Source organism: Phyllobates terribilis, unplaced genomic scaffold (assembly GCF_046119375.1).
Source record: "Phyllobates terribilis strain yellow unplaced genomic scaffold, ASM4611937v1 Scaffold_12__6_contigs__length_324123572, whole genome shotgun sequence".
NCBI classification, from domain to species: Eukaryota; Metazoa; Chordata; class Amphibia; order Anura; family Dendrobatidae; genus Phyllobates; species Phyllobates terribilis.
The window spans coordinates 218751186-218766726 of NW_027362772.1; the positions used below are offsets into that span (position 1 = coordinate 218751186).

The 15541-nt window shown below is 43.9% G+C and overlaps 1 protein-coding gene across 2 annotated transcripts in view; it reads right to left on the reverse strand.

Annotated features, from left to right (window-relative positions):
- The window catches only part of BCL9L (BCL9 like), a 57529-nt gene that overhangs the window by 31462 nt on the left and 10526 nt on the right, over positions 1 to 15541 (reverse strand). For both annotated transcript variants that reach the window (XM_073656670.1, XM_073656669.1), the window contains exon 2: positions 10308 to 10612. In XM_073656670.1, coding sequence (XP_073512771.1) covers positions 10308 to 10566 — 259 coding nt within the window. In that variant the 5' untranslated portion in view covers positions 10567 to 10612. The remainder of the gene's footprint in view (positions 1 to 10307; positions 10613 to 15541) is intronic.

Consider the following 15541-nt stretch of genomic DNA (forward strand, 5'->3'; position numbering starts at 1 on the left):
ATGAAGAGGCGGTAGTAGTTGGCGAAGCCCAGGAACCGCTGAATGGCCTTCAACCCCTCCGGTCGGGGCCATTTCTCGATGGCAGACAGTTTCTCTGGATCCATTCGAAGGCCGGTCTGAGAAATAATGTAGCCCAAAAACGGAAGTGAGGTCTGCTCAAAGAGGCACTTCTCGTATTTAGCGAAGAGGTGATTCTGCCTGAGCCTGAGCAGGACCTGACGAACGTCTCTCCGGTGAGTCTGGAGATCCGGAGAGAAGACCAAGATGTCGTCCAGGTACACCACTACGCAGGAGTAGAGAAGATCCCGGAATATGTCATTGACCAACTCTTGAAAGACGGCAGGAGCGTTACAGAGACCAAAGGGCATTACCAGATATTCATAGTGGCCGTCCCGGGTGTTGAATGCAGTCTTCCATTCATCCCCTTGACGGATACGGACCAGGTTGTACGACCCACGGAGGTCCAGTTTGGTGAAGATTCTAGCCCCCCTCAGACGATCAAATAATTCTGGAATGAGCGGAAGGGGGTACTTATTCTTCACCGTGATCTGGTTAAGGCCTCTATAGTCTATACAGGGACGGAGAGAGCCGTCCTTCTTTTTGACGAAAAAGAAGCCTGCTCCCGCCGGGGAGGTAGATTTCCGGATCAATCCCCTGGCCAAATTCTCCTCAATATATTCGGACATCGACCGGGTCTCAGCAGCGGACAATGGGTAAATACGCCCACGGGGAGGCGTAGTACCGGGTAACAGGTCGATAGGACAGTCGTATGGTCTATGAGGGGGTAATGTCTCTGCCTCCTTTTTATTAAAGACATCAGCAAATGACCAATAGGGAATCGGAAGTCCAGGTAGATTAGTTGGGGTAGGAGAAGGACGGGCGGGATGAACAGGAACCAAACAAGTCTTATGACAGTCCTGTCCCCAGCGAAGGACTTCTCCGGTCTGCCAGTCAAGCACGGGTGCATGTCTCTGGAGCCAAGGTAGACCTAGTAAGAGGGCGTGAGAGAGTCCAGGCAGAACATGAAAAGAGATGCTCTCAGAATGCAGCATTCCCACCTGCAGTTACGGATTCGGTGATGAGTTGGATGGGACGGGGGAAGAGGCCCCCATCCACAGCAGCGACAGATAATGGTATAGCCAGAGGTTTGGTGGGAATGCGGTATTTTTCTACCAGGGCCTGTGAAATAAAATTCCCGGCCGCTCCAGAGTCAAGTTGGGCTAGTTCGAAATAACGATTCTCCCCGCAGATAATGGAGACTGACAGCAGCAGAGATGGAGAGGATTTATTCTTGTCTAGGTCGACCTCTCTGAGCGAACCTAGACACAGGCGTTTCCCGACCTCTCCGGGCAGGTACGGATCCGGTGCTCCTTACTGCCACAGTAGAAGCAGCTCTCCTCGGCACGGCGTAAGTCCTGACGGGTTTTAACCATCTTGGTCTGGTCGACCTGCATAGGCTCAGGAGAGTGTACCTGGGGAGAAACGGAGGGAGTGACGGATTTCTGAAAAGTAGGAGCTAGACGTGGAAACCTCCTCTCACGGGTGACTTCTTTGGCACGCTCCTGGAACCGTAGGTCAATCTGGGTGGCAAGAGTTATTAGGTCATCGAGAGTGGTAGGAATGTCTCGACCGGCAAGTTCATCTTTGATACGGCCAGACAGACCCTCCCAGAAGACAGATACCAGAGCGTCGTTATCCCAGGCCAGCTCCGAGGCAAGGGTACGGAACCGTATGGCATATTGGCCCACGGTGAGACTTCCCTGACGGAGGCGTAGCAGAGATGATGCGGATGAGGTCTTCCGTCCAGGTTCGTCGAAGACTTTCCGGAAAGCCGTGAGAAAGGCAGGCAAGTCGGACACCAGGGGGTCTCCTCTCTCCCATAGAGGATTTAGCCAGGCCAGGGCCTCCCCGGTGAGATGGGACATGATGAAGGCAATTTTGGCCCTTTCGGAGTTAAACTGGTGGGACAGGAGTTCAAAGTGCAGGGTGCACTGATTTATAAAGCCCCGAGCCTGAACGGAGTCGCCTCCGAAGCGAGGAGGTGCAGAAAGCCGGGGTCCGGGGTAGGATACCATAGTATTGGTGGGCAGCGGAGCTGCCGGATTGCGAGTCATGGCTCTGGCGGTGGTTGCTGGTGGAGCAGTCAGAGTGTCCAGGCGAGTATTGACATTCCGCAGGTGACCCAGGATGGACTCCTGTTGGGACCTCTGACGGGACAGTTCATGACACAGGTCCGAGAGTGAGGGAGCTTGGGTGCCACCGGGTTCCCTGGCCCGAGCAAACTGTAACGGGTCTGGGAGGCGGAACCTCTGAGCTACTATACAAGGGGGCGGTCCTTGTAAGGGAGCGGGTGGCGACCAGGGAAGACGGGCAGGCAGTCACAGCAGGTGACCGGGGACAGTCTCTGAGTGAACGGGCTGGAGGTCACGGCAAGTGACCGGGGCAGTCTCTGGATGAACGGGCAGGAGGTCACGGCAAGTGACCGGGGCAGTCTCTGGGTAAAGGGTAGGTACGACCTGTGATGGCAGAGCCTTCAGGTAGGCTAGCAGGCAGATGGTTGATGTGTGCTCCCAGGTGAGCAAGCGAGAGTCTCTGGAATGGCAGGTGGTCACAGCACGTGACGGCGGAGCCTCCAGGTAGGCTAGCAGGCAGGTAACAGGTGTGTGCTCCCAGGTGAGCGGGCAGGAGTCTCTGGAATGGCAGGTGGTCACAGCACGTGACGGCGGAGCCTCCAGGTAGGCTAGCAGGCAGGTAACAGGTGTGCGCTCCCAGGTGAGCGGGCAAGCTGGTCCATAGACAGACTGACAGGAGTTGGAGGGCAGACCGTCGGACCTCAGGCTAGCAGGCAGGTAGCAGAGGAGCGCTCCCAGGTGAGCGGGCAAGCTGGTCCTTAGACAGACTGACAGGAGTCGGTAGGCAGACCGTCGGACCTCAGGCTAGCAGGCAGGTAAGCAGAATATCAGGCAGGAATCAGACAGCAAACTGGCAGGAATCTGGCAACGGGACCTGAGGGCTGAAGCAGAGTAGTGAACAGTGCAACAACATTGCTCGGGCACCTCCATTTTGGAGGAGGTGCCTTACATATGGTGAAGTCCTCCGGCCATTGGCCGGGGACTCCTTAGGACGGCGCGCGCGCCCTAAGCACAGTGGCCGGGAAGGAGCGCGCGCTGCCAGCAGAGCGGGAGGAGGACGCCGGGCTCGGAGCAGAGGGGTGAGGGGAACAGCGTCCCTGCCTAGCAGAGGGCAGGGACGCCGGCTCTACAGGTTGCTAAGGGCAACTGTGCCAGTTTCACTTTACACCATGTTTGATAAATCTCCCCCTTCATAATCTTATTGCACTTTCTGTCCATCTAGTTTTGGACCATCCTGTATATACATATATATAATATTATACTGTGTGCAGAATTATTAGGCAAATGAGTATTTTGATCACATGATACTTTTTATACATGTTGTCCTACTCCAAGTTGCATAGGCTAGAGAGCCAACTACCAATTAAGTAAATCTGGTGATGTGCATCTCTGTAATGAGGAGGGGTGTTGACTAATGACATCAACACCCTATATAAGGTGTACTTAATTATTAGGCAACTTCCTTTCCTTTGGCAAAATGGGTCAGAAAAGAGATTTGATGGGCTCTGAAAAGTCCAAAATTGTCAGATGTGTTGCAGAGGGATGCAGCAGTCTTGAAGATTCCAAACTTTTGAAGCGTGATCACCGAACAATCAAGCGTTTCATGGCAAATAGCCAACAGGGTCGCAAGAAAAGTGTTGGCCAAAAAAGGCACAAAATAACTGCTCATGAATTGAGGAAAATCAAGCGTGAAGCTGCCAAAATGCCATTCGCCACCAGTTTTGCCATATTTCAGAGCTGCAACGTTACTGGAGTATCAAAAAGCACAAGGTGTGCGATACTCAGGGACATGGTTAAGGTAAGGAAGGCTGAAAAATGACCACCTTTGAACAAGAAACATAAGATAAAACGTCAAGAATGGGCCAAGAAATATCTTAAGACTGATTTTTCAAAGGTTTTATGGACTGATGAAATGAGAGTGACTCTTGATGGGCCAGATGGATGGGTCAGAGGCTGGATCAGTAAAGGGCAGAAAGCTCCACTCCGACTCAGACGCCAGCAAGGTGGAGGTGGGGTACTGGTATCAGCAGGTATCATTAAAGATGAACTTGTAGGACCTTTTCGGGTTGAGGATGGAGCGAAGCTCAACTCCCAGACCTACTGCCAGTTTCTGGAAGACAATTTCTTCAAGCAGTGGTACAGGAAGAAGTCGGTACTGTTCAAGAAAAACATGATTTTCATGCAGGACAATGCTCCATCACATGCATCCAACTACTCCACAGCGTGGCGGGCCAGTAAAGCTCTAAAAGAAGAAAAAATAATGACATGGCCCCCTTGTTCACCTGATCTAAACCCCATAGAGAACCTGTGGTCCATCATAAAATGTAAGATCTACAGGGAGGGAAAACAGTACACCTCTCGGAACAGTGTCTGGGAGGCTGTGGTGGCTGCTGCACACAATGTTGATCGAAAACAGATCAAGCAACTGACAGAATCTATGGATGGAAGGCTGTTGAGTGTCATCATAAAGAAAGGTGGCTATATTGATCACTAATTTTTTGTTTTTTTGCTTTTGCATGTCAGAAATGTTTATTTCTAAATGTTGTGCACTGATATTGGTTTACCTGGTGAAAATAAACAAGTGAGATGGGATTAGATTTGTTTTTTTATTAAATTGCCTAATAATTCTGCACAGTAATAGTTACCTGCACAAACAGATATCCTCCTAAGATTGCCAAATCTAAAAAATACCCACTCCAACTTCCAAAAATATTAAGCTTGGATATTTATGAGACTTTTGGGTTGATTGGGAACATAGTTGTTGATCAATAATAAAAATAATCCTTTGAGCACAGTTAGGCTCAAAAGTTTACATACCCCGGCAGAATTTTTGCCAAACCTCTGACTCATCAATTTCCACGACTCCGACTCCCTCATACATGGCTCATGTTTAAGTGATAAATTAAGTGATTAATCTCAGCTAAAAGTCTAGACCCTTCGATCAGGAATAGGACATTTCATAACTTGCCCAAATTCTTATGAAAAAAATATTTATTCCCCACAAACTGCATTGAACTATTGTACCCAATTTATTATATATTTTAGGAGTCAGAGTCGGTCCATTTTATACTGACTTCACTAAAATGGGCTCCGACTCCACAGCCCTGTATATAGATATATTTTTTTTAGAGTTTCGGTTTATTTGCAAAAAAATTATACGACTATAACTAATATGGGAGGTGGTCAGCACTTGGCAAAATGTCCCTAGCCCTAAAGATAAAATATGCGTTCTGTGAGATTTTTGTTATTAAAATCACTTACTGTGGATTAAATTGGAATGAAACTAGAATTGTGATCAGTTCCTCTGCCTAGAATAAAATGTACAGCTCAACATTAATATTTGTAGGAAATGCCTTCACCTGTAGCTCATATTACCTAAAAGCCGAGCTATTCATGCCGAAATCCAATTACACAACTGAATAAAAATAAATTGGGACATTGGAAAATTATGTGTCTAATTTTGTACAAGTGCTTCTGGAGCGGGTGTTAAAAAAAAAAAAAAAAAAAAAAAGACTTTTTGGGTCAAAAGCTGCATTGAACAGATGCCCTTTGGCCAAGAAAAGAGCCCAGGCTTTAATGTCTGAAATATCTTCAAATATAATATAATAAAATAGTCTCTACGCGAGTTTGGAAGAACTTGAAGGGAATGTGTTATCAGACATTTTTTAATTTGAGTTTTAAAGGAAATAATAGATGTACATTAGCCACAATATAGTGAAGAGTCTAATGAGCGTGTTCAAAGGTCATTGTGAAGGAGGAGGAGCTGTGACATTGCCTATTATGATTGGTGGATTCTGCGTTACAAGCTGTGTATAGAGGTGTCACCTGTCATTGTAATCCTGCCTGTGATGATTAGATAACTCCTGAAAACTCTCCAGGAAAAAGACAGGAAGTAGGAACCTAAAAAAAATCCCAGTGGGCAGTGTGAATATTACAGAATTAGATTTTTTTTTATTTTTATTTTTTTAATTTATTTATTTTTTTGTAACAAAGATCAGGGTATAAATATTATATACTGGCAAAAAATAGTTTAAAATAACATTCAAACACAAAAACCTGATGTAAATAATAGGTCATTTTCTGATGATCACTTCCCTTTAACAAACTACAGTGGCTTGCGAAAATATTCACCACATCTTTGCATTTTTGTGTTTTGCTACCTCACAACCTGGAATTTTACTTTTTTTTCAAGGGTTTGCATCAGTTCATGTAAAGAACATGCCTAGAACTGTGAACATTTGGTTTTCTTTTTATTGTGAAGCAAACAACAAATAGGAGAAAATAACTAAAAACTTTATTGTGCATAACTATTCACCCCCCTAAAGTCAGTACTTTGTAGAGCCTCCTTTTGCAGCAATTACAGCTGCAAGTCACTTTGGATAAGTTTCTATGACATCTTGCCTCTGGTATTTTTGCCCATTCCTCAAGGCAAAACTGCTCCAGGTCCTTCAAGTTAAATGGTTTCTTCTGGTGAACAGCAATATTCAAGTCTGACCACAGATTGGATTAAGGTCTGGACTTTGACTAGGCCACACCAAAACATTTACAAGTTTCCCCTTAAACCACTCGAGTGTTGCTTTAGCAGTATGCTTTGGGTCATGGTCTTGTTGGAATTCCCAGTCTCAAATCACTGACAGGTTTTGCTCAAGAATATCCCTGTACTTAACACCATGCATCTTCCCCTCGTCTTGAACCATTTTCCATGTTTTCTGAAAAACATCCCACAACATGAGGATTCCACCACCATGTTTCACTGTGGGGATGCCGTTCTTGGGGTGGGTGATGACCAGTGTTGGTTTGGTGCCAGACATAGCATTTACCTTGGTGGCCAAAAACTTAAATTTTGGTCTCATCTGACCACAGCACCTGATCACATGTCTTTTGGCAAACTCAAAACGAGCCTTACAATTTTTGTGTGTAAGCAAAGGCTTTTCCGCCCACTCTAACATAAAGGCCACCTCTATGGAGTGTACGGCTTATTGTGGTTGTATGGACATATACTCCAGTCTCTGCTTGGGAACCCTGCAGCTCCTTCAGGGTTATCTTTGGTTTCTGTGCTGCCTCTTTGATTAATGCCCTCCTTGTCCTGGCTGAGAGTTTTGGTGAGCGGCTTTCTTGGCAGGTTTGTTGTGGTACCATGCTCTTTCCATTTGATGATAATAGATTTGATGGTGCTCCAGGGATCATCAGAGATTGGGATTTTTTATAACCCAACCCTGACTTGTACTTCGACAACTTTGTCCCTGACTTGTTTGGAGATCTCCTTGGTCTTCATGGCATTTGGTTAGTGGTGCTTCTTGCTTAATGGTGTTGCAGCATCTGTGGCCTTTCAGAAAAGGTAAAAGTATATATACTGACAGGCATGTGACACTTAGATTGCACATAGATGGACTTCCTCTCACTAAGCACGGGATTTATGAAGGTAATTGCTTGCGCCAGAAATGTTTAGGGGCTTCAGAGAAAAAAGGGCGAGTACATATGTGCATGACAATTTTTAGTGATTTGATCTTATAAATGTAATTTATGCCTATATTTTTCTCACTTAATCAACTTAGAATATTTAATGCTGATGCATCACACACAAATCAGATTACAAGAATAATCAAACACAGGTTGTAATGTAACAAAATAGGTAAAATCCAAGGGGGTGGATCTCTTTACAATGCCCTGGTCTATATGGACGCTGCCCGGGTGACAGCATCTTGTGAGTATATGCAATCTGGTCATTTTCTGAAGATTACATAAAGAAACTACCATGGGAACTGAATATTTATTAATTATATGGCACCTCAAATATGGTAAGTAGTTTGCTCTATAATAGGAAATTAAAGGAAACACCTAAGACATAGAAAATTCCCCCCATGATAAATTCCCCTAACTCAGTCATCGCCATTAATTGCGCCACAATTATCAAGGTGTTGCATGAATTGTGATAAATTTTGCAGATCTTTACAAACAGTATTGTGAAAAAGTGTTTCCCCCTTCCTGATTTCTTATTCTTTTTCATGTTTGTCACACCTAAATATTTCAGATCACAAAACTAATTTAAATATTAGACAAATAACACAAGTAAACGCAGAATGCAGTTTTAAATGAAGGCCTTTATTATTGAAAAAATGACCAAGTATGGAATGGACAAGGCAACTGTTAGGTGGATTCATAACTGGCTTAGTGATCGGACTCAAAGAGTGGTCGTAAATGGCTTCACATCCAGTTGAATGAATGTCTCAAGTGGGGTACCACAGGGCTCTGTCTGGGACCTGTATTGTTAAACATCTTTATCAATGATTTAGATGAAGGAATTGAGGATAAACTGATTAAATTTGCTGATGACACAAAGCTAGGAGGGATAGCTAACACGAGAGAGAGAGAGAGAGAGAGAGAGAGAGAGAGAGAGAGAGAGAGAGAGAGAGAGAGAGAGAGAGAGAGAGAGAGAGAGAGAGAGAGAGAGAGAGAGAGAGAGAGAGAGAGAGAGAGAGAGAGAGAGAGAGAATTCAAAAAGACCTAAATAAACTGGAGCAGTGGGCAGCAACTAACAGAATGGTTTTTAACAGGGAAAAATGCAAAGTACTACATCTGGGCAATAAAAATGAAAAAAGCATATACAAAACGGGAGGAATAGAGCTAAGCAACAGTGCATGTGAAAAAGACTTAGGTATACTAATAGATCATAGACTGAACATGAGTCAACAGTGTGATGCAGCAGCAAAAAAGGCAAATACAATTCTGGGATGTATTAACAGAAGCATACAGTCTAGATCACGTGAAGTCATTATCGGACTTTACTCCTCTTTGGTCAGACCTCATCTGGAATACTGCGTCCAGTTTTGGGCACCACATTTTAAAAAAGACCGACAAACTGGAGCAAGTTCAGAGAAGAGCGACCAGAATGGTGACCGGTCTGCAAACCATGTCCTATGAGGAACGGTTACAGGATTTGTGAATGTTTAGCTTGCAAAAAAGAAGACTGAGAGGAGACTTAATAGCTGTCTACAAATATCTCAAGGGCTGTCACATTGTCGAAGGATCATCTTTATTCTCATTTGCACAAGGAAAGACTAGAAGCAATGGGATGAAACTGAATGGGAGAAGATACAGATTAGAAAAAACTTTTTGACAGTTAGGGTGATCAATGAGTGGAACAGGCTGCCACGAGAGGTGGCGAGTTCCCCTTCAATGGACGTCTTCAAACAGAGGCTGGACATACATCTGTCTGGGATGATTTAGTGAATCCTGCTTTGAGCAGGGGGTTGGACCAGATGACCCAGGAGGTCCCCTCCAACTCTACCATTCTATGATTCTATGATTAAGGGAAAAATAAATCCAAACCTACAGGGCCCTGTGTGAAAAAGTGATTTACATAAAGGCTTGTCTCAGTTTTGCCAGAAAACATTTTGATGATCTCCAAGACTTTTAGGAGAATACTCTGTGGACTGATGAGATAAAAGCTGAACTTTTTGGAAGGTGTATGTCCAATTACATCTGGCATAGAAGTAACACAGCATTTCAGAAAAGGATCATCATAAAAAACAGTAAAATATGGTGGTGGTAGTGTGATAGTCTGGGGCTGTTTCTTTCAGGCCCTGGAAGACTTGCTGTGTTAAATGGAACCATGAATTCTGTTGTCTACCAAAAAATCCTGAAGGAGAATGTCCGGTCATCAGTTCGTGTACTGTGCACTGTATAATACGTCTGTCTAGAGTTTTTTTTCGCCACCACTCTCCCCCACTCCTTACTGTAAGAAGCATTGCAACTTGTTTTGTGTTTTTTTTTTTAAATTTGCAATTGAAAAAAATCTGATTCAGCACACTTGCCTAGCTAATCACATCTCTTTTCCAACCCACTTTTTTTTTTTTTTTTTTTTTTTTTTTTAAGAGCATCCTAAAAATCACATTTTTTTGGGCAAAATCAGTGTGTGAAAAAATGATATTTCAAAATTTTTGAGTTCTATAATTAAAGACCATATTCTGCACCGGCTGCAGCATGTTAAAATCAAAAACACCATCCCTAGGTCCACCAGCTAGCCTCCATCGCTGCTCCCAGGGTCTGGTATTGGCTGCGTCGCTGACGACGCGACAAGTCAGCCAATCCATGAGCTCAGCGGTTCAGAAGGCGGGGTTCCGTCTACACACTTTAAATCTTAATTACAGTAAAAGCGCATGGTTTTTTTTGTACCTTTTGGTTCTGGGTCCAGAGAAGGGGTTCCTGGATCTTTTTGCTCTGCTATCTCTCCAGATGGTTCTCTTTGCCCGTTCCCATGGTTTGGACCTTGGTTCTGTGTGGCTTTCAGACCCACACCGCTTGGTGACATGTGACTGGGTTTGGGGCCGAGCAGCCCTGTCCCTTTGGATCCTTGGCTCACATTTGCAGGCTGTGATTGTCCACCATTGCTAGATGCCTTCCCATGATTGCTCAGTTTACTTTCAGAGTGCATTTGATTGGCAGAGAATAACACTGATGATAAGAGGGATGTCAAAAACCTGGAAAATAAATAAAAAAACCTATAACCGTTGCTTGTATACCATTCTATAACAAGATGTGTATGCAAGAAAGTAAAACTTTCTACAAGCGAGGAGTTCTGGTCTAAAAATTATGTTGCAGAACTAACCCAGCAGGACCAATCGCCACCATTATATTAATGTCCATTTTTTTAGCATTATACAATTTTGGATATAAAATTCTTCAAAACTCCCTGCTTCCATCATACATCAATTAAAATACATGGTAATATTTAAGCTTTTTTTCCCACCACTTCTGTCATACAGTGTTAGCTGAGGTTTTGCACATCTTATATAATCTGGGTGATCAGGAGTAACCTGCACTGTAATTTAAAGAAGCACTCCTCCTCCTCCTCCCAGCAATTTTTTTATCCTCTTAATATATTGCAATCATCATATTATATAGCATTGTGTACTTACAATTGCTCATTTTATCCTTTTAACCAGTTAATTCTTCTCTTTTCCCATTAGGTCTATGACATCACGTGATTAAAAACAGACTAGCTGAATCCTAAGCTGTATGTAGAAACAGGAGGTCAATTTTCCCTGTATGAGTCATGAGTCACTGCAAAAGTCCCTGGTAGGGGGAGAAGCGGAGCAGCTGGGTCAGGAGCTGAAGAGGAGGGGTGATAAATACAAGGACAAGAGACTTACTGTTTCTACATAGAGCAGAGCAGAAAAAAAAAGAAGAATTATCTGGGTAGAAAGGCAAAATGAGCAATTGTAAGTACACAGTGCTATATAATATGATGATTGCAATATATTAAGAGGAGGGCTTCTTTAATCTCATGTTGATGCATTTTTAATCTTCTACAAACCTTTAGTGGCTTCAATTCTCTAATTTTCTGTATGGGTTTTATTTTCAATATCCACTAATAAAGACAAGATCAGTCTTCATAAATTCCAGCTGTCTGAATAGTATAATATAAGAAATAAAGGCTTCAACTCCTAGAAATATTTACAATGGAATTATTCAGAATTTTGGACCAAATATCGATGATGATAAAATATGTCTTTTGAAGTAGTAACATAAAAATGTTTAGCATTACAAATGGACATTTACTTTAATGGGGTTGCCCGGTGAAAACAACATACCATTAGTGAGCTCAAGTGCTCGTTCTTCGAGTTTCCATAGGGAGCTCCGGTATGCACCGAGAATTGCGGGTGCTCAAGTGACATGTTCGGGTCCCTGCGCCCCCATATTTCGCGGCTGTTAGACAACCACAAAAAATGCAGGAATTGCCAGTGTTTGTCTAACAGCCGCGAATCATGCGGCCGCAGGGACCCGAACATGTCACTTGAGCACCCGCAATACTTGGTGCAAACCAGAGCACCCTAGACAAACCTGAGTAACGAGCACTTGCGCTCAACACTAGTTCCCATCTATCCACAGGTAAGGTGATAACTTGCTATTCGGTGGCGGTTCAACCACTGGGACCCGCACTAACCGGAAGCATGGGGCTATATGGAATATGGAAGGGCATAAGCTCGTCCACTGTTCCATTCATTCTCTGTGGGGATACCGAACACTGCGCTTAATTTTTTCCAGCAGCTCCCTGATCTGACGATCGGTATAGGTCCCAGTACCCCCATCAGCAAGTTATCCCCTAGCCCTATCCTGTGTGCAGATAACTTCTTTTCACGTGGCACCCCCTCTAATGAACCAGACCTTGCTTAGGCTCTGCTCCTCTCAATCAATAACGGAGCCACCTTTGCTTTCCTCAGTAAATTAAGGAAGTATGGGGCCCACCACGACCAAAAACAACATTTCAGGGGAGGTCGGGAAAGACAGCACTTGGCTGAATAAGTGAAAAGGTAGAAATGCTTTTAACATGAAGGATTGCATTCACTCGATTAAAGGCTCTCATACACATTAGATAAAAGTTGGCCAAACCAGCCGATTATTGCAGCCTGCAAGGCCATTTGATGTATATTGGGGGCCTCACAAGTCGTCCCCCTTACTTATAAGACTTTCTCATAGGAAAATCATTGTGTCTATGGTGTTATCTAATCTAACCATAGTAATTTAGTGTTAAATCAAAGTATTTTTGGGAGCAAAGCTTAAAATTGGCACATTTTACAGAGGAAAGAATAGGGCTATCCCGCGATGGTGCCAGCTCGGCCCCTTCTCCATCATTATAGGCCTGCTATTTTTTATTTTAGCATACCGGTGTATGTATAATGCATAGAGAGATGACAGGAACCAAGATAAAAAAGGCTGCAAATCAGATAATAAAATGCTTAAGAGCAAAGAAGAATCTGAGGCTGTGCCCAGAAATGTGCCCAAACCCCGGCTGTTCTGTGCCGTGGCTTCCATTAGTTTGCATGTTCCCTGGGATTTGGCACAGCGCTATTACACACATACAAAAGTCAACAGCAGGGAGATTAAGAAACAACAAGGATGCAAAACAAACTGTTCCTGTTGTCCGCGCTGTACGCCGTCACATACACATCTTCCCACGTGTTTCCACAACAAACTGGTTACCAGCTACACGGCTCCTGCCTGCGGCGGACGAGCAAGGAAGAAAAATACAGAATTCTCACCACCGTGGGCAGCCTGCATGTTCTCACACCGGAACGGCACTGGCAATTTACACATTTATATTTAAAAAAATATATATTAGAAAACCAAGTATCAGTTTCTTTACACATCATAAATACTTGCTGCTTTGTGTTGGTAAATCACATAAAATTCAAATAACATACATTTAAGTTTGTGGGTGTAACATGGAAAAAAAAAAAAGTTCACAGGGTGTAAATACTTTTTCAAGGCACTGTAAACGGGTAGGTAGATGGAAATAGAGACAAATCTCGTTATCTATGGCTAATTCTCTTCAGTTCATTTCTCCAGTCCAGGAGCAGACATACCATGTGTGACACTTGTGTCTACTATAGAGGAATAATCATAGGTCTTACTACTGTCCTTTAAATTACATGTGAAAAAAAATATAGAGAAAAGTTCAAGGGTATGAATACTTTTTCAAGGCACTGTATGCCTACAAGATGGATCATTCAAGTCATTAGTCCCATGGTTGGTCTAGCATATATAACAGATGACAAAATACGACCGCAATATGGTTGTGTGAATTAGGCCAAATAAAACAGTTCTAGGATCAACTAAAAAGTCAAAAATTGGTAAATTGGAAGGTACAGTAAAAGCCAAAAGATAAAAGGGGTATTCTCATATCCAAGATCCTATCCCACTATGTATCAGTTGTAATAATATTATTAGCAAATACCTCTAATTAGAAATGTAGTATAGTTCTTCTGATTCGCTATGTCGCTTACCCCATGTGCAGGGCATTGTAGTAGCCTAGGTCGACCACTCATATGGCAACAGTTGTCGTAGCCATGGATACATAAGCTATTGAAATGCCCTGCACATGGGGTAAGCGACAATCTTTATTTAATAAAAATATATACACTGTATTTTTCAGACTATAAGACGCACTTTTTTCCTCCATAATTTTGGAGGTAAGTGGGGGGTGCGTCTTATAGTCCAGATGTACGGTCCGGCTGTGAATGGTGGAGTATATGGGGGGAGCAAGAGGCAGGAGCCACCTGCTTCGGCTAACACTGTGCCAGCTGCTAAAGAAATTGAATAGTTACTGCCCCCCATGGGTGTGGAGAGAAGTGAATAATCATTCTTAATAACACGCACAGTGTCAGCCACAGCCGCCAGCTACTGCAGAAGCTGTGCAATCATGTCTGCCCGCTATTAAACAGAATGAATATTCATTGCTCCCCACTTCCATGGACGTGGGGAGTAGTGAATATTCAGTCTCTTTAATAGCGGGAACACGATAGTCGAGCCGCTGTAGGAAGCTGGCGGCTGCGGGTACACTGTGCACGCTATTAAGGGGAATGAATGTTCGCTGCTCCCCACACCCATAGTCCCGGCGTTGGGAGCAGTGACTAGTCCGGCAGCTGATCTCGGCGTGTGAGGGCACATGGCAGTGACGTCATGCGCTGCTCACACGGTGAGATCAGTGCTGGCAACAGAACAGGACACAGCGCTGGAGGGAAGGTGAGTAAAATGTTTTTGTTTTTTTCGTGTGTGTGCAGCGTGATGGGGGTGCCATGCATACCAGGATGAAGGTGGGACCACGTATAACATGAAGGGGGCATACATGAGATATATATATATATATTTACACACATACATATATACACGCAGTACAGACCAAAATTTTGGACACACCTCATTTAAAGAAATTTCTGTATTTTCATGACTATGAAAATTGTACATTCACACTGAAGGCATCAAAACTATGAATTAACACATGTGGAATTATATACTTAACAAAAAAGTGTGAAACAACTGAAAATATGTCTTATGTTCTAGGTTCTTCAAAGTAGCCACCTTTTGCTTTGATGACTGCTTTGCACACTCTTGGCATTCTCTTGATGAGCTTCAAGAGGTAGTCACCGGAAATGGTCTTCCAACAATCTTGAAGGAGTTCCCAGAGATGCTTAGCACTTGTTGGCCCTTTTGCCTTCACTCTGCGGTCCAGCTCACCCCAAACCATCTCGATTGGGTTCAGGTCTGGTGACTGTGGAGGTCAGGTCATCTGGCGTAGCACCCCATCACTCTCCCTCTTGGTCAAATAGCCCTTACACAGAATGGAGGGGTGTTTGGGGTCATTGTCCTGTTGAAAAATAAATGATGGTGCAACTAAAAGCAAACTGGATGGAATAGCATGCCGCTGCAAGATGCTGTGGTAGCCATGCTGGTTCAGTATGCCTTCAAATTTGAATAAATCCCCAACAGTGTCACCAGCAAAGCACCCCCACACCATTACACCTCCTCCTCCATGCTTCACGGTGGGAACCAGGCATGTAGAGTCCATCCGTTCACCTTTTCTGCGTCGCACAAAGACACGGTGGTTGGAACCAAAGATTTCAAATTTG